We start from the raw sequence: 26,513 nt of genomic DNA on the forward strand, positions 1-26,513 counted from the left end.
TCTTAGTGTCTTGCTTCTGGGAGGCACTTGATTCAAATCAAATCAAACTTTATTTGTCGCATACGCCGAATACAAGTGTGGACTTTACCGTGAAGTGCTAACTTACAAGCCCTTAACCAACAGTGCAGTTCAAGAAGAGTTAAGAAAATACTTACCAAGTAGACTAAAATACAAAGTAATAATAAAAAGTAACACAATTAGAATAACAATAATGAGGCATGAAGAGTTAAGAAAATATTTACCAAGTAGACTAAAATAAAAAGTAATAATAAAAAGGACCACAATTAGAATAACAATAACAAGGCTATATAGTGGCTTGCGAAAGTATTCACCCCCTTGGCATTTTTCATATTTTGTTGACTTACAACCTGGAATTAAAATAGATTTTTGGGGGGTTTGTATCATTTGATTTACACAACATGCCTACCACTTTGAAGATACAAAATATTTTTTATTGTGAAACAAACAAGAAATAAGACAAAAAAACTGAAAACTTAAGTGTGCATAAGTATTCACCCCTCAAAGTCAATACTTTGTAGAGCCACCTTGTAGAGCCACCCAATCTTCAAGGCAAAACTGCTCCAGCTCCTTGAAGTTGGATAGGTTCCGCTGGTGTACAGCAATCTTTAAGTCATACCACAGATTCTCAATTGGATTGATGTCTGGGCTTTGACTAGGCCATTCCAAGACATTTAGATGGTTCCCCTTAAACCACTTGAGTGTTGCTTTAGTAGTATGCTTAGGGTCATTGTACAGCTGGAAGGTGAACCTCCGTCCCAATCTCAAATCTCTGGAAGACTGAAACAAGTTTCCGTCAAGAATTTCCCTGTATTTAGCGCCATCCATCATTCCTTCATTTCTGACCAGTTTCCCAGTCCCTGCCAATGAAAAACATATCCACAGCATGATGCTGCCACCACCATGCTTCACTGTGGGGATGGTGTTCTCGGGGTGATGAAAGGTGTTGGGTTTGCGCCAGACATAGCGTTTTCCTTGATGGCCAAAAAGCTAAATTTTAGTCTCATCTGACCAGAGTACCTTCTTTCATATGTTTGGGGAGTCTCCCACATGCCTTTTGGCGAACACCAAATGTGTTTGCTTATTTTTTCTTTAATAAGCAATGGCTTTTTTTTGGCCACTCTTCCGTAAAGCCCAGCTCTGTGGAGTGTACGGCTTAAAGTGGTCCTAGGACAGATACTCCCATCTCCGCTGTGGAGCTTTACAGCTCCTTCAGGGTTATCTTTGGTCTCTTTGTTGCCTCTCTGATTAGTTCCCTCCTTGCCTGGTCTGTGAGTTTTGGTGGGCAGCCCTCTCTTGGCAGGTTTGTTGTGGTGCCATATTCTTTCAATTTTTTAATAATGGATTTAACGGTGCTCCGTGGAATGTTCAAAGTTTCGGATCTGTACTTCTCCACAGCTTTGTCCCTGACTTGTTTGGAGAGCTCCTTGGTCTTCTTGGTGGTACCCCTTGCTTAGTGGTGTTGCAGACTCTGGGGCCTTTCAGAACAGGTGTTTAATATACTGAGATCACGTGACAGATCATATGACACTTAGATTGCACGCAGGTGGACTTTATTTAACTAATTATGTGACTTCTGAAGGCAATTGGTTGCACCAGATCTTATTAGGGGCTTCATAGCAAAGAGGGTGAATACATATGCACGTAACACTTTTCAAATTTTTGGGAACAAGTTATTTTTTTCCAATTTGTGTTGGAAGCATTTTTATTTTTTGAAGATTATTGAAAAAATTAATTGAAAATATGTCTGAAATAAGCAGTCTTTATAGAGTTCAGAGTGACTCAGTGATGATGAGGTGCAAACTAAAATCAATCAAATGAATTTATAAAGCCCTTCTTACATCAGCTGATGTCACAAAGTGCTGTACAGAAACACAGCCTAAAACCCCAAACAGCAAGCAATGCAGGTGTAGAAGCACGGTGGCTAGGAAAAACTCCCTAGAAAGGCCAGAACCTAGGAAGAAACCTAGAGAGGAACCAGGCTATGAGGGGTGGCCAGTCCTCTTCTGGCTGTGCTGGGTGGAGATTATAACAGAACATGGCCAAGATGCTCAAATGTTCATAGATGACCAGCAGGGTCAAATAATAATAATCACAGTGGTTGTAGAGGGTGCAACAGGTCAGCACCTCAGGAATAAATGTCAGTTGGCTTTTCATAGCCGATCATTCAGAGTATCTCTACCGCTCTGTGCTGTCTTTAGATAGTTGAAAACAGCAGGTCTGGGACAGGTAGCACGTCCGGTGAACAGGTCAGGGTTCCATAGCAGCAGGCAGAACAGTTGAAACTGGAGCAGCAGCACGACCAGGTGAACTGGGGACAGCAAGTAGTCATCAGGCCAGGTAGTCCTGATGCATGGTCCTAGGGCTCAGGTCCTCCGAGAGAGAGAAAGAAAGAAAGAAAGAAAGAAAGAAAGAGAGAGAAAAAGAGAGAATAAGAGAGAGAGAATTAGAGAGAGCATACTTAAATTCACACAGGACACCAGATAAGACAGAGGAAATACTCCAGATATAACAGACTGACCCTAGCCCCACGACACTTAAACTATTGCAGCATAAATACTGGAGGCTGAGACAGGAGGGGTTGGGAGACACTATGGCCCCGCTCGACGATACCCCCGGACAGGACCAAACAGGCAGGATATAACCTCACCCACTTTGCCAAAGCACAGCCCCCACATCACTAGAGGGATATCTCCAACCACCAACTTACCATCCTGAGACAAGGCCGAGTATAGCCCACAAAGATCTCCCCCACGGCACAACCCAAGGGGGGGCGCCAACCCGGACAGGAAGATCACGTTAGTGACTCAACCCACTCAAGTGACGTACCTCTCCTAGGGATGGCATGGAGGAGCACCAGTAAGCCAGTGACTCAGCCCCTGTAATAGGGTCAGAGAATCCCAGTGGAGAGAGGGGAACCGGCCAGGCAGAGACAGCAAGGGCAGTTCGTTGCTCCAGGGCCTTTCCGTTCACCTTCACACTCCTGGGCCAGACTACACTCAATCATAGGACCTACTGAAGAGATGAGTCTTCAATAAAGACTTAAAGGTTGAGACCGAGTCTGCGTCTCTCACATGGATAAGCAGACCATTCCATAAAAATGCAGATCTATAGGAGAGAGACCTGCCTCCACCTGTTTGCTTAGAAATTCTAGGGACAATAAGGAGGCCTGCGTCTTGTGACCGTAGCGTACGTGTAGGTATGTATGGCAGGACCAAATCGGAAAGATAGGTAAGAGCAAGCCCATGTAATGCTTTGTAGGTTAGAAGTAAAACCTTGAAATCAGTGTAGAGAGGCTAGCACTGGAGTAATATGATCAAATTTTGGGGTTCTAGTCAAGATTCTAGCAGCCGTGTTTAGCACTAACTGAAGTTTATTTATTGCTTTATCTGGGTAGCCGGAAAGTAGAGCATTGCAGTAGTCATTTTTGGATGGAAAGTTTCAGATTTTTTCAATGTTACGTGGATGGAAAAAAGCTGTCCTTGAAACAGTCTTGATATGTTCTTCAAAAGAGAGATCAGGGTCCAGAGTAACGCCGAGGTCCTTCACAGTTTTATTTGAGACGACTTTACAACCATCAAGATTAATTGTCAGATTCAACAGAAGATCTCTTTGTTTATTGGGACCTAGAACTAGCATCTCTGTTTTGTCCGAGTTTAAAATTAGAAAATTTGCCACCATCCACTTCCTTATGTCTGAAACACAGGCTTCCAGGTAGGGCAATTTTGGGGCTTCACCATGTTTCATCAAAATGTACAGCTGTGTGTCGTCCGCATAGCAGTGAAAGTTAACATTATGTTTCCGAATGACATCACCAAGAGGTAAAATATATAGTGAAAACAATAGTGGTCCTAAAACAGAGCCTTGAGGAACACCAACATGTACAGTTGATTTGTCAGAGGACAAACCATCCACAGAGACAAACTGATATCTTTCCGACAGATAAGATCTAAAACAGGCCAGAACTTGTCCGTTTAGACCAATTTGGGTTTCCAATCTCTCCAAAAGAATGTGGTGATCGATGGTATCAAAAGCAGCACTGAGGTCTAGGAGCACGAGGACAGATGCAGAGCCTCGGTCTGACGCCATTAAAAGGTAATTTGCCACCTTCACAAGTGCAGTCTCAGTGCTATGATGGGGTCTAAAACCAGACTGAAGCGTCTGGTAACGCAAATAATGTTAAAAGGACTGAAGACGAGGAAGTTTTTACTATATTTCAGTTTCATCTAATAGGGTAACACTGACGCACACGGCAAAAGAGAGATAGGGAAATCTGACTCCTGAAGAACTGAGGCATCTTTAAGATTTAGCCATCTTTGAAGTGAATGGTGGTTTTGGGGTGTGAATGGGAGCCAGTGGGTGTGGAAAGCAGCCATCCTCTCTCTCCCTCTGGGTCTATTGAGGCTGGGTGATAAAAGCCATCTGCCAGGGGCCACAGCCCCCTATTGAGATTCATTAGCTACCTCATCATTAACGCTTTCATCCATAGAGATCATACATCAATCAGCATGCCTGCCCATTAACACTGTCTACAATTCATCTTCCAGCAGTGTCAGTCTCTCAATATGTATTGTGTAAAATGTTCTTTCTCTCCCCTCATGAAAAAGGAGTTGAGGTTTGTTATGCAACTTCTTCAGAGGTGTCATGCCCAAAGGGGTCACATGGGCACTTGCCCCCTCAGATTTGTCATCTTAAATAATATAAAATAAATAACGTTTTTGTTTTGTTAAATTAATTACTAAACTTAAGAGGGGGCACACTGACTGGACCAGGCAAGGAGTGTTTTGGGGTGTGTTTTGAGTCATTGTCCTGTTGAAAAACAAATTATAGTCCCACTAAGTGCAAACCAGATGGGATGGCGTATTGCTGCAGAATGCTGTGGTAGCCATGCTGGTTAAGCGTGGGAGACTTGTTTCTGGAAAGGTGGATTTTTAGAAGTAGAAGCTCGAATTGTTTGGGCACAGATCTGGATAGTAATACAGAACTCTGCAGGCTATCTCTGCAGTAGATTGCCACTCCGCCCCCTTTGGCAGTTCTATCTTGACGGAAAATGTTATAGTTAGGGATGGAAATTTCAGGGTTTTGGTGGTCTTCCTATGCCAGGATTCAGACACGGCTAGGACATCCGGGTTGGCAGAGTGTACTAAAGCAGTGAATAAAACAAACTTAGGGAGGAGGCTTCTAATGTTAACATGCATGAAACCAAGGATTTTACGGTTACAGAAGTCAACAAATGAGAGTGCCTGGGGAATGGGAGTGGAGCTTGCACTGCCTAGCACTGCTGGACCTGGATTAACCTCTACATCACCAGAGGAACAGAGGAGGAGTAGGATAAGGGTACGGCTAAAGGCTATAAGAACTGGTCGTCTAGTACTTTCGGAACAGAGAGTAAAAGGAGCCGGTTTCTGAGCGCGTTAGAATAGATTCAAGGCATAATGTACAGACAAAGGTATGGTAGGATGTGAATACAGTGGAGGTAAACCTAGGCATAGAGTGACAATGAGAGAGATATTGTCTCTAGAAACATCATTTAAACCAGGTGATGTCACCGCATGTGTGGGAGGTGGAACTGAAGGGTTAGCTAAGGCATATTGAGCAGGGCTAGAGGCTCTGCAGTGAAATAAGACAATAATCACTAAACAGAACAGCAATGGACAAGGAATATTGACATTAGGGAGAGGCATGCGTAGCCGAGTGATCATAGGGGTCCAGTGAGTAGTTAAGCTGGCTGGAGACATGGCGATTCCGACAGCTAGCGGGGCGGGGCTAGCAAGCTAGCAGCTTGCTTCGGGACAGAGACGTTAGCCAGGAGTAGCCACTCGGATTCCAGCTAGCTAGATGCGATGATCCAGACGAAAAGGTTCAGATCTTGCGGTAGGAATTCGGGGATATGGAGAGAAAATAAGTCCGGTATGCTCTGGTTTGAATCGCGTTGTGCAAACTGGGGAGAGATTTCGGAGCTAGAGGTCAGCTGATGACCGTTAGCAATGGTTAGCTGACTACTAGCCAGTAGCTAGTTAGCTGGCTAGCTTCTGTTGGGGGATTCCGGTTCGAAAGTAAAGAAAAATACTTTAGAAAATAGCAGATCCATACCACATTGGGTGAGGCGGGTTGCAGGAGAGTATATTGAAGTTGAGGTTTAGGAAAAATATAAAAAAGATATGCGAAGAAAAAATATAATAAAAGATATATACACGGGACACGGCAGGACGAGGACAAAAAGACGTCTGACTGCTACGTCATCTTGGATATTCTCATATATTCTCATCTTGGATGTTGCATGAGGTTATCAGATTTACTGTACTTGATATTGCAATATTTGAGTTTCCAGTAATACATTATCAATAACATTGTTGCGTCTGTTCTGGTTGAGAGAATACCAAGAGTATGCAAAGCTGTCATCAAGGCAAAGGGTGTCTACTTTGAAGAACCTAAAATCTAAAATATATTTTGATTTGTTTAACACTGTTTTGGTTACTACATGATTCCATATGTAGTAATGTTATGTGATTCCATATGTTGCCAGCAGGCATGCCTGGTTTCTAGACTTTAGAAGACACTAAAATTGCTTTAATTATTGGGTTATGATACTACATCCCAGTGGCAGTTGTACTAAACTCCTAAGGCATAAAAGTTCTTAAAGAATCAATGTGCATTATTAAAATGATAAAACTGCAGGAAAAAGCTGTTTCAGGAGTTGGAAAAATGCAACATTCTAAAATAATGGGTGGATAATAATGGCCCCTCTTCATCTTTACAATGTCATGCTTCCTTCCCATCTCACCAACAGGCAAGCATGCATTTTACCAGTTTAGAGAAGAATATCAAGAGGATGTGAGAACACAATTTACAGCAGAAAAAACATAGCCAACATTCCCGGATGTTGTACCTTCTAACGTGTGCCTTTAGCATTTCTACAGCTAGAGGTCAGCAGAGTACCATGTACAGTTTTGAGAAAGTTATAAATAGTTGGTCGGACCACTTCTTTTCATTGTTCAATATTATCTGAAAGAACAAGATATTCTTCAATCTCAACTAAAACATTCTAAAAGTTATACAATTGAGACTTGAGCTAAAATAGTGTTTGAGATCATGGTCCAATACTTTTAACTTTACAGAAAATCACCACAGCCACCAACCACGACAGCTTAATATTTTGCAATTGTAAAGTTACTACCTCATGACAGTTTTCTGCTCCCCACTTCCCTCTTTCACCAATTACTGCATGAGTTCAACCAAGCACGGGACAAGAATTTCAAGAATAGTCATTCTTTAAAGCCCTCACAAGAGCCCCACCCCGAGCAGTGCACTCCCAGTGTGTGTGTATGCTGCTTGGGCTGACAGAGGGGCCAGAGATGATCACCACGCATTTAAAAGGTTAATTTGTTTGTTCTCCACAGAATGGTGACAAATGCAGGTCACGACCTGGGAACAATGACCTGCCAGTCTTGCTGAGGATAAGAAAGCCTTGTCTCTACTCCCTTTCTTCCTCTGTAGTCAACTGTAAAATACCTTTAAAAATAATGAAGTCATATCTCCTAATGCAGCCTGCTTTGCACCCTCCCACATATGATGGGAGGGTGCATATCTCTTTAACACAAGGGATCAATCATGTCCTTTACCCCTGAGACCTTGGAGGACCTGCCCTGCTGTACTTTGGTGTCAGGTGCTGGACACAGGATCAATAGGCTTCAGCAGGAAAATACTGGCCCACTGAGCTCCATATTAAATATGGAGGGGCTGATATTGACACAGCTGCTTTGGCCAGACAATAAAATAATAAGTGGGATGAATGAGGTCACCCTGAGAGGATCATAAAGCATTCACACACCACTGAGGTCAATCCTTTCATCTTCCTCATACAACTAAACACTCTCCAAAGTTGCATATTTTGTGTACCTAAATAGATTAGAAGAGACAGATGTGATCAGCAGTATAATTTACAGAGACAATAAGCATGTGAGATTAACTAAGGATAACTTTATTTAATTTTAGCAGGGTTTTTAGTCTCAGCAAAGTACAGATGTGTACACACAGAGAGGTAGCGGCAGTATTTCATCTCAAACCCCCACTCCAAAATGACTGGAGGAGGCACACAGCCAAAGGCCTCTTCTTCATTCCATATGGCAACAGCCTTGGACGCCTTCAGAAATAATCCCTCAGACAGTGCAAATCATCACAGTGTAGCTACACGGATCGATTGTCAATACAGCTCATCTGTAGAAACTCCCTCATCATATAAACTTGCATAACAGAGGACAGTCCCCTCCAACAGATAATAGATAGGCACAACAGATGCTTATAACAGGTACTGACTGTATGGTCATATAGCATAATAATATGCTCCCACAGATCCACATAGCAAATACAAACACAGGTATTCAACAAAAAAAATATTGTTCATTTTACAGTAGATTGACTCGTATGTCCAATATTAACACTGTTTTGTTCTTGGAGGATATACCATAAACATAAATAGCTTCTTCTCACATTGTAACATGTTTCTGGTAAAAGTCATATTTCTATGAAATACAGAGATGAATCACTTTTAAGCAAAAGTAAGGAATGTGTTTGTTACTATAATGCAAAAAAATGGACTATTGACGATTTAAACAATAATCTCAGGAGTAACAGAGCAGTCCCGGTAGTTAGTAGAAAAGCCCAACTAAAAATACATAGTAGAACCTTGATTTGAGAACGGTGATCCAACCCGTCTTTATAAATGTTCTACTGTATCTTATTTTAATAAAGGCAGGGCTGAATACTGCAATAAGTCAGGAGTCATAAACCTGAAAACAGAAGTGATAAAACAGAGATGTTTTCTGTAGACCACGCTAACATCATGGATGGATTACTATTCCTTATTCAGGTTTTTCTTTTAAGATACAAAAAAGCATCTGTATAAAGAAGAATCCCTCATACAAATTTCCCTAAAAACATATTGCCCATCATTCAGCCATTTCTTCATATATTCAACAGTAAATAAATAGCAAATATTTCACTCAAATCAATTTAAGACCTTAATGCCTGACTTCATTACAAAATTGAATAGATATTCTAATGCACAATACAAAAATGAATGTTTCAAATTACGTTTGTTGCTATCAGACTTGATAAGCGGCTTAACATATTTGATTAAGGATATAAAATCTAGTGAGGGATTAATACATTTCAAAAAGGCATAAGAGGTTACAGAATGCTGTCCTTTACAGTGCATTACAAGGTGAATAATTGGATTCCCTTTACATCTCATTGCTGGATCATTCATAAGATGTAAGAAGACACGTGCAATGATTAACTAAGAACTTAGAAATTGTGCTGATAATTCAACTATTGCTAAATGATAATCAATAATTTACAAGACATTGTAATTAATCAATAACTATTATCTAACCATTCCCTGTCAATCTATGTACTGTGAAAGGAAGAGCAAACACACATCACTATGCTATTTGACCAGTTTTCCAAAAGCACATCGTGACCTGAAAGTGGTCTCTCTGAATAGGAGTCAGTCCACTTGGTCCTTCTGTAGTTTTAATAACATTCTCTTCATTGTGTTGGTTCACAAAGAGAATGTTGATATGATGTTGTCTTGGCTAGAGGAGCGTTTATAGCTAGATGAAGAGCGGAAGTAGGTCTCTCCGTCCGTGCTAATGTCATCCTCATCATCGTCGTCCAGAGGAGCAGAGTTGGTCTTACGCCTTCAGGGAGGGGAAACTAGTGTTATTCTGGGTGGAGGGCTGGGTAAGGTAGTTTACACAGTATGAAAGAGTTACAGTTTGAGAGAAAGTGGGCTAAAGCCTACACACATTGCATTTTAATATGTTCGTGTTAGACTACATTGCTCAGGAAGGTGTGAGTAATACCCTAGAGCAGTGGTAGGGAATATGTTCAGATGTTTTACAGTGGGTTTACATAATGTGCGTGCCCCTGTGAAACTTCATAAGCATGTGCTTTACACTGTGGAATCTCTTGGTGCATGCTGTTAGCTTCAGCTGGCTAGAGCTGCATTACAATTAACTAGGTGAACAAATACCAAAACCGAATGAGCATGTTCTTAGCGTCTTCTGTTAGCCTTGTGTATTTAGCATTTTTACCTCATCTCGCTGCGCAGGGATTTGAGCTGGCTCTGGAGCTGCTCGTTGGCCTCCTGCTGTTCATCCAAGTCTCTCTGCAGCTTCTTCTTGCCGTGTTCCAGCCGGTCAATCTCCTCCTCCGCCTCGTCCATCTGCCTCTTCAGGGCCTTCAGACGCAGGTTCAGCTGCAAGAGGAACACAGAGGGTTAAAACAGCTGTGTGTGTGTGTGTGTGTGTGTGTGTGTGTGTGTGTGTGTGTGTGTGTGTGTGTGTGTGTGTGTGTGTGTGTGTGTGTGTGTGTGTGTGTGTGTGTGTGTGTGTGTGTGTATATATGTGCATGTTGCATCCTGACCTGGTCCTTCTGATCCTGCAGTGAGTGGTGCTCTTCATCAACTTGCATCATCATCTCCTTCACCTTCCTCTCCAGCCTCCGGTTCACCAGCTGCAGGTTGGCACGGTCCCTAGAAAACACAGCATCATGGGTAAGACTACCCATCTGCTACATGTCACATACTGTAGCAGTACATAGAACGCTCTGGAAACCACAAGGTAATTTGCCATATGCCACATACTGCATACATCTACACATAGTACACAGTATGACCTAAGAATGTAAAACTAAACTAACCAACCCAATGAACCAAGGTTAAGTGCAATGTGACCTACTTACTATGAGAGCCAGACAGCTTCTGTAATGAGTCTGTAGGCAGCACTGGTCCCTATATCAGGACCTCTCTTCTCCCTCCAACCCCTACCCCAACCCCACCTCTCCCTAGGATCCCATCTCTACCCCAACCCCATCTCTCGCTAGGAACCCAAACCAACCCCAACCCTAACCGTACCGCTCCTCTCCCTCCAGCCTCTCCTCCAGCTCCTGGATCCGGCTGTCCAGCTGGCTCACCAGGCCCTCCTTGTTAGACTTCTGGGAGCCCTCCAGATGGGCTATTCTGCTCTTCAGGTCCTTGTTCTGTTAGAAACAGTGTGAGAAACAACTTTGATACACAATCTTAATTCTACTTCATTTAGCTAATGTTTTGATCAACAAGACCATTTTCAGAGCAGGAGACTATAGAGATGGAGACAGAGAAGGAAAGATAAAAGACAGAGATGGATTAGATGAGTGCATGTTTTGGTATGAGCCTAATGGACTTTTCACAGATAGACTGCTGTTGTTTCCCCCCAGACAGGAAGGGAGGAAGGAGTGGGCAGAACAGGGCAGTGTGTACCTGTCTCTCCAAGGTCATCTTGTCACACTCCAGGTCCTGTCTGTCAGCCCTCTCCTGCAGGAGTTCATTCCTCATCTGCTCTACCTGTCAACCAGAGCGGAGAGGACTGTCATCGCAATGGTTACACACTCTGAGAACACAATTATTATGAGAGGCTGCTTGTGTGTCGGTAGGAAGAACCCTTCCTATATGTGTAGGTGTGCAGTTGTTGTAGTGTCTTACTCAAGGTGGAAAGAGCCTTCCTGTAGCTAATTGGGGGTTTGGATATTCTTATTTGGTTGCATTCCCCTGAACTGATCTCACGTCAGCTCTCAGTAATGTACATTCAGATAGACTCAGAGTGGTAAATCAGTTATATTTAGATGAACCTATCATAGCTAGTGCTAGGAATGCACTTAAGCCCCACAATTCCTCAGGGAGTTGAACTTCTTCCAAAAGCCAGACAGAGAAAAATGTAAATGTTAGCTTTTAAGCTTGACTATTTCTGTGAAAGATTAGAAACCGAGAATAATAAACAATCTTTGACTCCTGGTTGGTTTGCTTTAATTAGTTAGGATTACAAACTCAAACTACTTCATTGTCTCTGAGAGAGAGAGAGAGCGAGAGAGAGAGAGAGAGAGAGAGAGAGAGAGAGAGAGAGAGAGAGAGAGAGAGAGAGAGAGAGAGAGAGAGAGAGAGAGAGAGAGAGAGAGAGAGAGAGAGAGAGAGAGAGAGAGAGAGAGAGAGAGAGAGAGACTAGTTCAAGAGAAGGGAATACAGATGAGGATGGAAAAAAGACAACTAATCGACACATTTTTTTGCAAGGGGAGCTTAGTATGGGTGATATTTTATGCCAATTAGTGTGTGACAGTGGGCTGCTCTGATGAACGATGGGCCACATAACTGGTGTGCCCGGTGCAGTGCTTGAGGGAGCTGATTCAGCAGACTGGAACAGACAGCAGAAACTAATCTGCTTTGTGAGAGACGGCGGGAGGAGAGAGGAGAGATTACTCTCATTTAGACAGGAGAAGAGCACCTGGTGCCAGGAGAGACGCAGGTGTTCTTCCTGCCGCCCCCGCCCCCCTTCACTTCCAGCCATCATGGCCATGCAGACCCCACTCTCTCCGTCCCCCTCTCCCCCCAACCACCACATCCTCCTATCCTAACCCCATCCACTTCCCTATGACTGTACACCACGCCACTGTTGCCTTGGCAACTCACCTTGGCCCAGTGTTGCGGTAATGCCACTTTGTCTAGTGCTACTCTTTTCTCTGTGCCAGGAGTTTCTTGCCTTTAAGGAAATGTAAGTACTTGTTCACTCCTTTTAGGCCTCTCATACTTTTGTTCAGGTCTTTACGTTTTCATCCATTTCAAGGTTGGAGGACTGTGCAGACTTAGCCCTTTAATCTTACCATTGCGGGACAATGAACCTGACCGTAAAATAACTAGTCCTATCTTTGTTAAACATGAAGCATGCATCATGATTGCATGATGTAAATCAATGAGAGCACAGTGAATTGCAGAGGTATTGCAACAGGCCAGATCCTTGGAGGTAAATGCCCTTAGCACGTGTTGAATAATACAAAATACATCCTAGAGTAAAAAGCTTGTCCTGTACATGAATTGTATCTGGAATAATGTCACTTGCTCATGAAAAAGCACCGAACCAACAGTCTCCTGATTTGAGTTAGCAACCCTTTCTGACAACAACTCTTTCTTCAGGAAGCATGTACTCTTATCTCAATCTGAGTTTATAATGGCTACATCAGCAGGTTTATCAGAGGGGAAGGAAAGCTGCAGTGTTGAGGTCTGACTCCCTCAGGATGTGAGAACTATGATCAGCCACAAGAAATGGATTTGTCCCTGAGACGCAGTCACAGCTAAGTGAACTCCATAGCCATAAACTCGATACATTTGGCAGTGTGCATATTTTGGCTGAGGTGGTGCATTAAAAGGGGTCTTTTGTGACTGATGCATGAAAATTGGATTGGCGCTTTTACACCGAGCAGGCAGCCTGCCAAACTGAACGATTATGCAAGATCCTCTTACATGGCAATAACCCCTCTGCTCTCTAGAACACAAATTAACTGGGATAGTGGGATTTTTGGGCAGCTGTTCCATACGGGGGGGGCCCACACACACACACGCAATAAAGAATGGCTCGGTGTGTAGGTCTGTGTGTGTGGGTATTTGAGCTGTCAATGGCGGGAGGGGATGGCAGACAAGCACAAATAACTGATACAGGGTGTAAGCTTAGATGTCACATTATGCCAAGCTGCTCTGGAATGACTGTACTTGAAATGCTTTCTGTCTTTTGCAGATGATAATGAAGTTAATGGAGTTTAGGAGTGTGACTCCCGGTCACAGGAGAGTCAGAGACAAATTGGTGAATGACCTTGGTGAACCATGGTTAATGAATGTTAGAATGCCCCACTGACTGGAGGTCAGTTAGAGCGGTCAGTCAGGGATAGTGGTAAGGACTCACCTGTTCTCTGCCTCGGTCTATCCTGACAATCAGCAGGTCTCCACTTTGCTTTTCCTCATCCAGATCCAGCTCCAGCTGATTGATCCTGTCCTGCAGTACACAGCATCAACATTAACAATGGTAATAACAATGACATTATTATTTGACCTTGCTATAAACATGGGGTTGCTTTTCTGAATGACAGCTTTAGATTTCCTTCTGCAGTGTTTTGCCATCACACCACCATCAACAGCAGAGGCCTGCAGTACACATGACTTCTGTCTATAACAAACTCAGGAAAGAACCCAGCAAGCACATTTTGTTCCTTGGAAGTTGTGGGATTGTATGTTTTTGATTTCACATTGGTTCTGGGAAGCTATACATTTCCTGACCGGTAAAACATTTATTTATTTTTTTACATGTTCTGAGAACAGAAGTAAAAATGTTGCCTGTTCTGGGAACGTGCATTTTTTGGTTGCAGGGAGGTCCTGAGAATGTTTTACTCTGGTTCCTTGAATGCTTTCCTAGGAGGTTTTATTAACGGTCTGAGAAAGGAATTTCTAGGTTATTTGGAGGTTTTTGAATAATTTCATTAAAATGTTCACTGAATCGTTTAATAACACTTTTAATAATACTGCTATCTAATTTTGCTTGAACCCTTTATCTCCAAGCACAGATAGGACACATAGAAATTAATTTCCTTAGGCATTAATATTTTATTGTGACACGGCATCAGTGAGATTCGAACCTATAAATTGTTGCATCCCTGGTTAAAGGAAGGAGGTTCTTTTTAGATATTGCAAAGAGAAACTAGAGAGTATAAAGCATTAACATAATGGAAACGGTTTATTTCCAACATGACAGCGGATAAAGCATAGCCGGTTCCAAGCCGGTTCCGAGTCCATCTGCACCCGCTCAAAGGTAGCACACTTGAATACCCTGGCCAACAACCAATGAGGGCCTGCCAATTAAGCTATGCGCATCCAATCAGATACATATTTCCAATATCACGCACTGAACACGTGCATACTATTTTAACCAGATGTGCATAATAACATGCTGCTTATCTCTCAAAAACTTCAATAATCTTCTGTTCTCTATCAATGGAATTAGTCGACTCAGCAAGTACTGAAATACCCACAGAACAACATAGTTTCTTAACGTTCTCTGAACTATTTGAGAATATGCCCAATGTCAAACCAGTTGGAGAACGTTCCTAGGACATTACGGGCATTTTTACTAAATGTAACCATGTTTGAACTTTTAGGAAACATTCTGTTAAAGTAATGAAATACCAAGAAAATAATGTTATCTTGTCAAGTTCCTTAAATGTGCTAAGAATGTTCTAAAACCTGCACCATTCCCAGAAAGTTGTGGGAAGGTTGTATGCAAAATAACCATAGGACAACCCTGCTCTCACCAGCTCTGAGAAACATGGTTCTCAGAACATTATGTGCTAGCTGGGAACTGTTCCTTCCTCAGGACTGGAGTACAAACAGAGACGAAATGGAAGGACTAGCATAGACTGAAGACTCAAAGATAACCAATTAATACAGCACAAAAAGTCTGACACTTTAAATGGCAGAAGAAAGTCTCTATGAACACATGTATAAAGTGTATAATTTAGAGACCATGTGAAATTAATAATTAAGATATTCCTCCATACCTCCATGAGTTTCACCTGTCGGATTTTGTCATCCTTGGAGTGGGCTTTGATCTCTGCCTCCACCTCCAGGTGGTAGACTTTCTGATCCAGGACCTTCTCCTTGAGGACCGCATCATCCCTCTCCCTCTTACACTGCCTCAGGTCTTCTTCTACATGGCTCAGCTGCAGGACACACACCACACATACTTTTTAAACAGAATGGGAATGAACAACAGGTTTTGTGAATGCCTCCTACTCATTTACCAGTACGGCACAGCGAACAAATAAACCACACGTGTCATACTGTTACAGTAACATCCCTACCTGTCATGTTTGCTTTAGCAATGCAATTTCAGCAGTGGCCACAACATGCCATCTGTTCCTTTAACAATAGTGACTTAAGAGAAACTTTCGCAAACACTAGCCTGGTGAGTGAAGAAGATGAAAGAAGAAAATACATTTGTCTTTAGCAGGTCTTAATGGGCATGCTTATAAGATGGATGTGGGGGTTGGGACAGACTGGAGATCTGAAGCAGATGAAACAGTGACCTCATCACCAGGCCTTAGAGGAGTGTATGGATCAGCGGGGAGGAGAGGAGGATGTGGGGTCAGTCATTCCAGCTCTCACAACAATGACACTACATCCCCCTCTTCCTGTAGACCAGCTGGACAAAGATACATCAGCATATCCCATCTGTGCATATACATTATACTGAGTAGACTACATTACACTGGGTAGACTACATTACACTGGGTAGACTACATTACACTGGGTAGACTACATTACACTGGGTAGACTACATTACACTGGGTAGACTACATTACACTGGGTAGACTACATTACACTGGGTAGACTACATTACACTGGGTAGACTACATTACACTGGGTAGACTACATTACACTGGGTAGACTACATTACACTGGGTAGACTACATTACACTGGGTAGACTACATTACACTGGGTAGACTACATTACACTGGGTAGACTACATTACACTGGGTAGACTACAACACAAAGATGAACCCTTAGCAGCAAGGCCTCTCTCTTCTGTGAAACTGACACATTTCCATGGAAAAAGTGAGCACAATTCCAATGGAGTTTGAACTGTGTTGGACTGAGTCTGGCCACCTGTCTTTAACCTACTGTAGGAAATAGGTTTTCTTTAATGACATTCTGCAGGGGTTAGTAACTCAGACACACAATGAGGGAGGGCATTATTAGATCAAATAAGCAATGCTTATCCCATATTCAACAAAAACATTCCAAAGTGTTTAGTAGGTCAAACCATACCCAATGAGCAGTGGCCCTGGGTTATAACAACATTATGTGGGGCAGACCACAGCTACTAAGGGGTTATAGCTAGATTGTGAAAATGAACCATAGTAATTATAAAAACATTAGCTGGAGAATTCCTCAATTGAGGCAAAATGCCATGAAGAACTTTACAGAGGCGCACTCCAAATTCCATAAGCCTACCTAGCTACAACTCCCTTAATGTATGAGAACAATGGATGTAATGTAAGATAAAGTCACAGCTAATACTTTAATATTTTGTTCAATTAAAAGAGGTTCATAAATGCATCTTAGTGTCTGAAGTTCTAGATCACTGAAACATTTTGATGCTTCACCTATAGAAAAACAATGATTCAGATTTATCTTCCCACCCTCCAGAGCTCCAACTCTTCATGCTAAACCACAGATATCTATGAAAATAAAATATACATTATCTAACCTATTCAGCCCTGTAATACCACCAGGCCACCAGGCATCTCTACAGCTGTGACCTTCTGGTCCAGTTCAGGGCAAAGGGGAAGCATAAGAGGGGAGAGGACACACATTCCAAAGCCATGACCTCACTGTACAAACCCTGAGTGGGGGTTTACAACACACTGAGTCAGGACAATAGGTCATCCTCCATTGTCATGGGGAGCACTGGCCAACCCACCTCCTCCTGCAGGGACTTAGCAGCCAGGCAGGACTTGTCCAGCTCCACACCCCGTTCCCTCAGCTGTCTCTGAAGCTCAGCCAGCTCCCGACGGTTCTTCTCCTTGTACACGTCTATCTGCTCCTGCAGCTCCTGGGTGGACGACTGAGAGGCCTCCACAATCTCACTCATCTACAGGGAGAAGGTAGAGTTAGCCCTGCTAACAAACAGACATGCATGCACACACTGACACATGCCTGTGGTGTGATATTTGATTGACTAAAGCAAGGATGTCCGAAGGCCTTTAGTTGGTCCATTCACCTCCCTCTGTAGTTTCTCCACTGTACGGTCCAGCAGACTCCTCTCGTCCTCTATCTCATTCTTAGTGTTCTTGAACTGTTCTTTTTGACTCCTCTCCTCCTTCAGCCTCTCCTCCAGCTCTCTGTGGTCATGGTTCAGCTTGGTCAAGTTCCTCTGGAACAGAAAGAGTTTAGAAAGATATGTCAGAATGGTAAGGAGGACCAGCACTTATGCTTTATTATTCTCATCAGTTAATTCTCCCGAGCTTGTAGTCAAAGCCTGGTCAATCTTACCTGTACATCCTCTAACCATGTGGTCAAAGCCTGGTCAATCTCACCTGTACATCCTCTAACCATGTGGTCAAAGCCTGGTCAATCTTACCTGTACATCCTCTAACCATGTGGTCAAAGCCTGGTCAATCTTACCTGTACATCCTCTAACCATGTGGTCAAAGCCTGGTCAATCTCACCTGTACATCCTCTAACCATGTGGTCAAAGCCTGGTCAATCTCACCTGTACATCCTCTAACCATGTGGTCAAAGCCTGGTCAATCTTACCTGTACATCCTCTAACCATGTGGTCAAAGCCTGGTCAATCTCACCTGTACATCCTCTAACCATGTGGTCAAAGCCTGGTCAATCTCACCTGTACATCCTCTAACCATGTGGTCAAAGCCTGGTCAATCTTACCTGTACATCCTCTAACCATGTGGTCAAAGCCTGGTCAATCTCACCTGTACATCCTCTAACCATGTGGTCAAAGCCTGGTCAATCTTACCTGTACATCCTCTAACCATGTGGTCAAAGCCTGGTCAATCTTACCTGTACATCCTCTAACCGTGTGGTCAGAGCACGGTTGGCACGTGACATCTCCTCCTCCTGCTCCTTGATTTCTTCCAAAGACTCTTCCAGCTGCCTCTTCTCTATCTGTGAGTTTACACATACACATATGCACACACCAGCATAAGACAATAGGTAACAGATCTGATCTTCAATGTGAAAAGTTTTATTACTGTCAATCTGATTGACACTCCTGTGCAGTTTACAGTGGCTCTCCTTTATATAACTAGCAGCTCATGTTACACCCGAGGATCTGTCTTTTTCAGCCATCTATTTCCTGTGTTTGAGAGACGCAAAATCCACTTGTAACTTAAATCTTGCTGGATTGATTGCTTTCATTTCACTCCTATGACTCTTTCATACTTTGCTTGTGCCTATTTGTTTTATTGGTTAACGTTACGACCGCAGAAATGTTTGTAATGACCTGTCAAACACTCCGGTAATGTCTGAAATGGGCTGAATGGAATACATTGTCTTTCCGTTGCATCTATAAGAACACTAAAGCTAAGAAAGAAAGAATTTAATACAGTTGAAATGTTAACAAATTACATGCTCCGAAATGAAAGCCACTTCTGAAAATGAACACTCGGATTATAGTGATATTATGTCTGATCTCGCAAACAATGTAAAGTATGTTTAGATAGGTATAATCTAGAGCCATGTGTGTTGATTTTTAATCCAAGGGTATAGGGTAGACAGAGCAAGTGTTTGGCAATAAATTTTATACCTGAATTCCAACCAAAATCTCTGAACTCCATTCATTATTTGTCCATGCCAGTAAATGTTTTATGCACTATAATTCAGTCAACATCTAATGGATTACACAAATTATAAAAGTTTGGAGTATCTTCATCCATTGACCAACAGTTGCATTTATGCAAATTGTTTAAAAAAAGTTTTTAACAATTTCTATGACCGTTGCTACAATAGTTACAGTAAATAAGGTTTCTCTATTCCTCACCTCAAGCCGGCCGACTCTGTCCCCCAGCTTGCTCTCCTGTAGCTTGGCATCATCGATGATGCGGTTGAGTTTGGCCACTTCGTTCTCCAGCTCATGTGCCCGCTTTCTCAGCTTCTCGGCCTCCTGGCTAAGACGTCCCGCCTGGCCCTCCACTGCCCCCTTGGCTGCCTCCACTTCAGCCTTCTCCTTGCCCACTGCAGCACTGCTCTGGAGAGCCGACAGAAGGGTCAGTGCAAAGTAAATACAGGGTCGAAAGATGCAACGTTGCACAGAAAAAGACGCGATACTGGCTTGACAACTGGTTAAAAACAAAAGTCTACGGTCTTATTTACAAGGCAACTCAAATTCCTTCACAACTCCTCCGCAAAGAGACTCCCAAAACAACTCCTTCATAACAAGCTCAAGGGGATTTAAGAGGTGGATGCATGACAATAACTCTAAGCCTCTATTCACTTCCCATTGAACTGATGTAGCTTGGCCCACACAAAGACAGCATGTCACCCGCAAAAGGCTGGGGAGATTGAGGTAAATGGTCCAGTCCAGTAAATCTGCTCACTTCATTCTGAGTCCCCTGAGCATGACCAACACCAATGTCTCAATGGCTTTACCTGCCAGAGTTGTACAGTTGTGGGGCTGCTGCTTAAGCCTTATGGCTCTCGCTTGTTCACCGCTTGTCACTAAACATGATCAAATTCCATAATTAGATGACCCACTGTTGGTGGCAGCCTGTCTTTGTATGAACTTGGCTGCTGTGGCAGGACAGTGTGAAAGGAGGTCCCTGTGTGCTTTGCCTCTGCCCAGTTTTATCAATGGAGAGCCTGCCCTGGCTAGCCTGTCTGGGCTGCTGCTGTCCTAAGGGAGAGCAGTCAATGCACTCTGGGAAACCTGAATTCTGACTTCATGTAACCTCTCAGCTGACAACACACAGTACTCTATCTAGGCCCGCATTAAGTTTTGCATAGAAAAACAGATAGCAGGTTTTGCTGTGATGACGCTGTCAGAGAGGGATTTACTTTATATCCTGAAAGTGACAGTTTAAGAAGATATTGTAGCAGCCAGGCTCCCAGATATTTGTTCAGAAACGAGAATATCTGGAAATGAGGCTATGCTTGACAGAATGCCAGACAACAGGTTTGACAGTTTCTTGTTCTGTTTACTACAGTGAGAAATGCCCGTGCTGCACGCCTCCACAGAAACAACCAGGAACTGACGTTCATATGGGGTTCATTACTGATACAAAGGGCCAGGAATTTCCCTAACCAGGAAAAACTGGAAGCCCTAGATAAAAGTTATACCCAAGGCCCAGAGTTTTTCCTGGTCAGATCACGTGGCTCCTGGCCTTTCTCGTTACAGTACTGGGCCTATATTTAATTGACTAAATATGATTCTGTAAACACAGGTGATATTTAAGCAATAATGCACAAGGGAGTGTGGTATATGGCCAATATACCACGGCTAAGGGCTGTTCTTAAGCACGATGCAATGCGGAGTGCCTGGATACAGCCCTTAGCCGTGGTATATTGGCCATATATCACAAACCCCTGACGTGCCTTATTGCTATTATAAACTGGTTACCAACGTAATTAGAACAGTCAAAATACAAGTTGTCATACCCGTGGTATACAGCCAATCAGCATTCAGAGCTCGAACCACCCAGTTTATAATATAGGCTATCAGTTTTCTCCCCATTCATGTTATACAGTATGCAGGCAGGGAGGGACTGTTCATTATGAGGAGGAATGTCTGCTCCCAGGGGGATTAGAGGCAAACGGTGCAGATTAACACACTGTGGTTCAATTCCCCTTAGCCTCACCTGGACAAGCAGGCAGGCAGATAGGCACCTCTCACTGGACAGGTCCAAGAGAAGCCTGTGTATACACACACACTGCACACACCTGACGCACGTACCAGTCACATACTCCACTCACACCTGACGCACGCACACAGACGCATCTGTTTCTCACACACACACACACACACACACACACACACACACACACACCATTCACTAATGAAACAGCATGATAAATAGCAGACAGCTAATGACATGAAACTACTTCAATTACAAGACCGGTGATTAGCAGTCATAGGTTAAGATACAGATGTCTTACTAAATATGTGTCTTAAAAGGAAGCTATCTGACTTAGTGCTTGGGAATGTGTTTGAATCCCCTCATCTGTCATTAGAACCACTGTACTATGGTCCCTGTAGTGACTCATTATCTGTCCACAGAGCTGAAAGAGTCCAAAGTCCGACCACCTCGCCCCCTCACACATCCCCTCACCACTGGGTGAGGTGGAGGACCCTCATTGGTCACTGAGGCTTGGTGTTCCAGTGTTTGAGCAGAGGGTGGGAGGCGAGGGGTTAAGATCACGCAGTGGAGGGGAGAGCAGAGAAGACAGATCATTAACCATACCACCTCCAGGACCCACTGAGGCCTGTTGGGCCTGTTCCCCTCCCCGACACCCTTATCCCTGCCTGGGTCAGCTGGGGCACAGGAGGAGCTGGCAAGTACACAGACTCACTGATATGCAGGTGTCACTGGAATTACCTGTAACCCAGACGAGGATATTCCCACACAAAAAAAACATCCTTAAAATATGTCAACGAAGGCAGTCTTATCTCTTTCAAAACATTAGGCATCTTTCACCTGTCTAGGACTGTACAGAATCCAAGTAACAGCAGGGGGTAGAAGCTTGTGAAAAACATCACTGTTTTACAGGTCACTTAGCCTACTTAGCTGGAATATGTGAAGATTGTAGTATCATCTCTGTATTCAAAATGTAATCAACTGGGGCTGTGGGTAGAGGGCAGGTTGAGGGGGAGGGGAACATACAGAAAATGTAGAGTTGAGTTCTCAGTTTTTTATCATAATAACATCCCCTCACCCCCTCTTTCACTGTCCCATTTCCCACCCTGGGTTCTTTGAGAGTCCAGTCTGGGCACTAACACTCAGAGGGCGAGGTGGAGAAAGACCCATGGGTGGTGGAAATTCACAGGGTGCCCTGGTGATCATTGTTCCTTGTGTTTGCCATTTTGTACTCACTCAGACTGTTACAAAGCCTCAAAATTAACAATTTGGGAGTTTGATTTCAAGGGCTGTCTTGTGCACTTAAACTGTTTGTCTATAGTCCGGCATTAACTACCATTGTGCGGCCAGTAAAAAGAGTGGCGCTAACAATGCAGTGAAGTATGCATGGGCCAGTGTGTGAGCTCAGAACACACACAAACCCCTGCTGAATCTGCTTTGGAGCCCAGGGAACAAACAATGGAGTTTGCTGATATTCCTGCACCAATTACGGTCCATAAGAAACCTGCCAGGGTAATCCCACACCCAGCAGCCCCCCCCCCCCCTCTATTCACATTTATAGGCACATAAATATCACTTTTTAAAATGACAAGACAGTTAATCCACTCTAAATCCACAATGCATCAAAAAAGTCTAATCTGACTCATAACTGAATCAAAATGTTTATCTTTAAACAAATCCTGAAAATAAAGATAGTGGTGTACTCATGCCCTTGTCAGTGAGTAGCATACCCTCTGATTGGTTGTCACAGACAAACTGGTGTCATCTATACTACAGAGATTAAAGTAAAAGTCCTGACACACCCCTAAACACATTTTATGTGTTTACTATCACATGCATTCACAACAGTGAACACAACCTTTTATATGAGTGCACTGTTGTGGGCATGAAGCATTCACAAGGTTTTAGAAATAATACCTATTTCAGACAGTAACACTCACAGTGTAAGATTACAGTAAATCAAAAATAAGTAACTATAGTGGAGCACAGTGTTCTGCTCCCTCTGCTCTACCATGGCCTTGGGAAAGGTACAAAGCAACACTTCTTTGATTGAGCTGACACATTGTCAAGTTGCTATAATGTCCCAGCAGCATCCCTGACAGAAAGGCTTTAGTTAGGAGCTGAGGGGCAGAGTGTTCCCCCTACCTAACCTAGGACCCAGGCCAGGATGCAGAGAAACACAGGATATCCCTCTACCCCAGTGGTGACATCGTTCAAACAGACACATACTGGCCACAACCACAAGTGAATAAAATCAATGCTCAACATCACATCATTTATAATTGTTTACTTCAGTCTACCTTAGTTAGAGGGTACTGTGAGCCAAGGTTGATGCAGCTTCATAGCATTATGGTCCTGTTTTCAAATGACTTCCATTCATGTGCTCTCCCCAATGGAAAGTAAACATGGGATAAGAGGGGAAGTCGAGATAGGCAATCGTGACTAAATAGAAGCACAAAGATGACCAAGGTCCTTCCAGGAACGGGTCATATCCTGTGTGATATCAAGTTAACGGTATTCAACACCATGTATTCTGTCTTCAAGGAAAATAAATAGCACCACAGATCACTCAAGCTCTTCTCTGGCAATGAATAAGCCTTAGTTTGTTTCACCAGCAAGAAGGTATGCATTACAATAGCGTCGCTCTCCAACAATAGCGTCGCTCTCTCTGCCTAGTAAAGACAGGTTTGTGACGGCTTGGGAGAAGAATTGGCAGTGGAAATTAAAACTTGTTGCTTGGCATCTCTCCAGTCACAATAAGATGCCAGCCATCAAATCTTGTCTTGTCCTTCGGGACATGAAAACAGAAACCTTTTTAAATGGAGGCTCTATTGATAGGATTTCAGGGGTGTTTGGGTTTAATAGAGAATGAAATAGGCCAGTGCAGTGAGAAGGCAGTCACAGTAGAGCTTTGCGGGAAACTGGCCCTTTTGTGTCCAAAAATTGGAACCAGAGAATTAACATTTACTGTCACAAAACTCCAAGCCTCCACAGAATGTGGCATTATTATTGTGTAGCACATCACCAGAAGGCCAGTGGCTTCAAAAGAAGGAAGTGGGATGCCAAAGTCCACACACACAGTACTCTATTATGAATATTATTTTTTTTCTCCCCAATTTCATGGTATCCAATTGGTAGTAGTTACAGTCTTGTCTCATCGCTGCAACTCCCGTACGGACTCGGGAGAGGCAAAGGTCGAGAGCCATGCATCCTCCGAAACACAATCCAGCCTAGCCGCACTGCTTCTTGACACAACGCACATCCAACCCGGAAGCCAGCCGCACCAATGTGTCAGAGGAAACACTGGTGACCTGGTCAGCGTGCACTGCGCCCAGCCCGCCACAGGAGTCGCTAGTGCACGATGAGACAAGGATATCCCTGCCGGCCAGGCCCCTCCTAACCTGGACGACGCTGGGCCAATTGTGCGTCGCCCCATGGACCTCCCGGTCGCGGCCGGCTGCGACAGAGCCTGGGCTCAAACCCAGAGTCTCTGGTGGCACAGCTAGCACTGCGATGCAGTGCCTTAGACCACTGCACCACCCGGGATGCCTCTATTATGATCTTAAATGGTTGATATGAGGCCAACCCAGAGTGATGATAATATCAAAAGACCCTTCAGAAAGTCATTATGGTAGGACAAAACACCGACATTGAGCATAGTACTTCTTTTCACTCTTGGACGAAAGCCAGACCTTGGGGAATCATGATGCCTGGTCGGGCTGGGGAAAAATCACAGTCAAATGACTGGGCTTTGAATGTCAGAGCTGAGGTCAGATCCTGCTGGTGGGAGAGTGACCAGTGCCACTTGCAACCTGAGCAGACTACGCCACTGGACAGTAAGTCCATGCTAAATACTTTGACTGTACTTGCCAGTACTCCCTACTCTGTTGGATGTTTAAAAGCAATGTACCAACACAAACGGCCTATTGAGTGGAGAAACCACATATTTCCTAAGTCTCGGTGTGAGTGAGTTAAATCCTTAGCTTTCTACCTCTGGTCTTAAAGCTGCGGTACATCACAGTCTTGAGCACACTGACCCTCTACTCCACACTCCTGGGGGTATTTGTTGAAATCCCCAAAGCCTTGCATGCATTTTGGCACAGTAGGCTCCCCCCCACCAGCTCAGCTCTGCCAGGCAGTGACGCAGCAGATGAACAATAGGCCCATGAATTCAGGCCACAGCCTCCTTTCACACAGGCACGACCCTCACATGGCAGGGGAACAACTTCTCTCACTACACACACACAAACAACCAGCTCTGTGCAAGGAGATGCAACCAAAATGGGTGTGCATCCAATGAGCCAGTGAAAAACTATTTCTGGGCAGAACATTACAGGCAGCAGCATATCACAGTTCATCTAAACAATTCTGAGAAGCCGTCTTAACTCCCAAGTCTTTTTGAATACAAATTCTTCAAACAGGGAAGAACATGATAGCAAACAGATGGACACAAAAAGTGCTGAACTTTGGCTATGACACCCATTCCTCTCTTTTGCTGGTAGATTTCCAGAGAAATCCCTTCCCTCTATCAATCCCTATATTTCTCCCTCCCTCCCTCCCTTCCCAGTAAATCCTCACCTTCCAGCTGTGCCGGGAAGGGAACACAGCAGAGCGCTATCATCAACTGAGGAAACACACTGCCTCCTGTGGGACTCTTTACCTTCAAACAGCCCTGAGGAGGTGCTCACCAGGCCACATGGCTTCAATGATTACACACAAAAATAAGTCAGTCACAGAGAAAATAAAGACAGGCAGGGATCACTCAAGTGAAGGGCTAGAAGCTGGGGGGATGGGGCTGCCAGTGTGTCAGGGGATGTATGGGATAGGGTTATAAGGGCTGAGGCTTGGGACTGGGGCTAATTAATTTAGGAATGAAAATACAACAGGGACTGTATGGGTAGGGTGGAGGGGATCAAGGCTGAGGGATGAGAGTGGGCTGGAGCTGGGAATGGGGTTCAGCCTGGAAATGGAACTAGGGGCTAGGGCTGGTACTAGACGCTTGGGTTGGGACTACAGGTTGGGGGTGTCTTGGGTCTGGGGTTGTGGCCCTCTGAGAGTGTTGAGAATCAGGAATGTCCCTGAGAGGGGGTATAACAGCAGCCCCCTGAAGAGGCATGGTCACGTCCCACCCCTCCCGACCCCACCCACTGGTCAGAGCTGGAGCACTGTAACAGAATATGCAGGAGGGAGGGGGTCTGCTGGGTGCACATTCTCTAACCAGCCAGGAACATTCTCTGACACATCCTTCTCTCTGCTCACTGCACCTTAT

The 26,513-nt window shown here is 43.9% G+C and overlaps 1 protein-coding gene across 2 annotated transcripts in view; it reads right to left on the reverse strand.

Annotated features, from left to right (window-relative positions):
- Positions 1-7,978: 7,978 nt before the first annotated feature.
- LOC139576068 (cingulin-like protein 1) overlaps positions 7,979-26,513 on the reverse strand; it is a 37,710-nt gene continuing 19,175 nt past the window's right edge. The window contains exons 9-19 of one of the 2 annotated variants that reach the window (XM_071401717.1): positions 19,435-19,641; positions 18,456-18,560; positions 17,656-17,808; positions 17,356-17,526; positions 15,430-15,591; positions 13,785-13,874; positions 11,321-11,404; positions 10,937-11,061; positions 10,447-10,555; positions 10,116-10,279; positions 7,979-9,719 (exon numbers count right to left, since the gene is read on the reverse strand). In XM_071401717.1, the coding sequence (XP_071257818.1) occupies positions 9,581-9,719; positions 10,116-10,279; positions 10,447-10,555; positions 10,937-11,061; positions 11,321-11,404; positions 13,785-13,874; positions 15,430-15,591; positions 17,356-17,526; positions 17,656-17,808; positions 18,456-18,560; positions 19,435-19,641 (1,509 nt within the window). In that variant the 3' untranslated portion in view covers positions 7,979-9,580. The remainder of the gene's footprint in view (positions 9,720-10,115; positions 10,280-10,446; positions 10,556-10,936; positions 11,062-11,320; positions 11,405-13,784; positions 13,875-15,429; positions 15,592-17,355; positions 17,527-17,655; positions 17,809-18,455; positions 18,561-19,434; positions 19,642-26,513) is intronic. The other variant, XM_071401718.1, reaches the window with a different exon arrangement.

The sequence above is a fragment of the Salvelinus alpinus genome, chromosome 5 (genome assembly GCF_045679555.1).
Source record: "Salvelinus alpinus chromosome 5, SLU_Salpinus.1, whole genome shotgun sequence".
Taxonomy (NCBI): domain Eukaryota; kingdom Metazoa; phylum Chordata; class Actinopteri; order Salmoniformes; family Salmonidae; genus Salvelinus; species Salvelinus alpinus.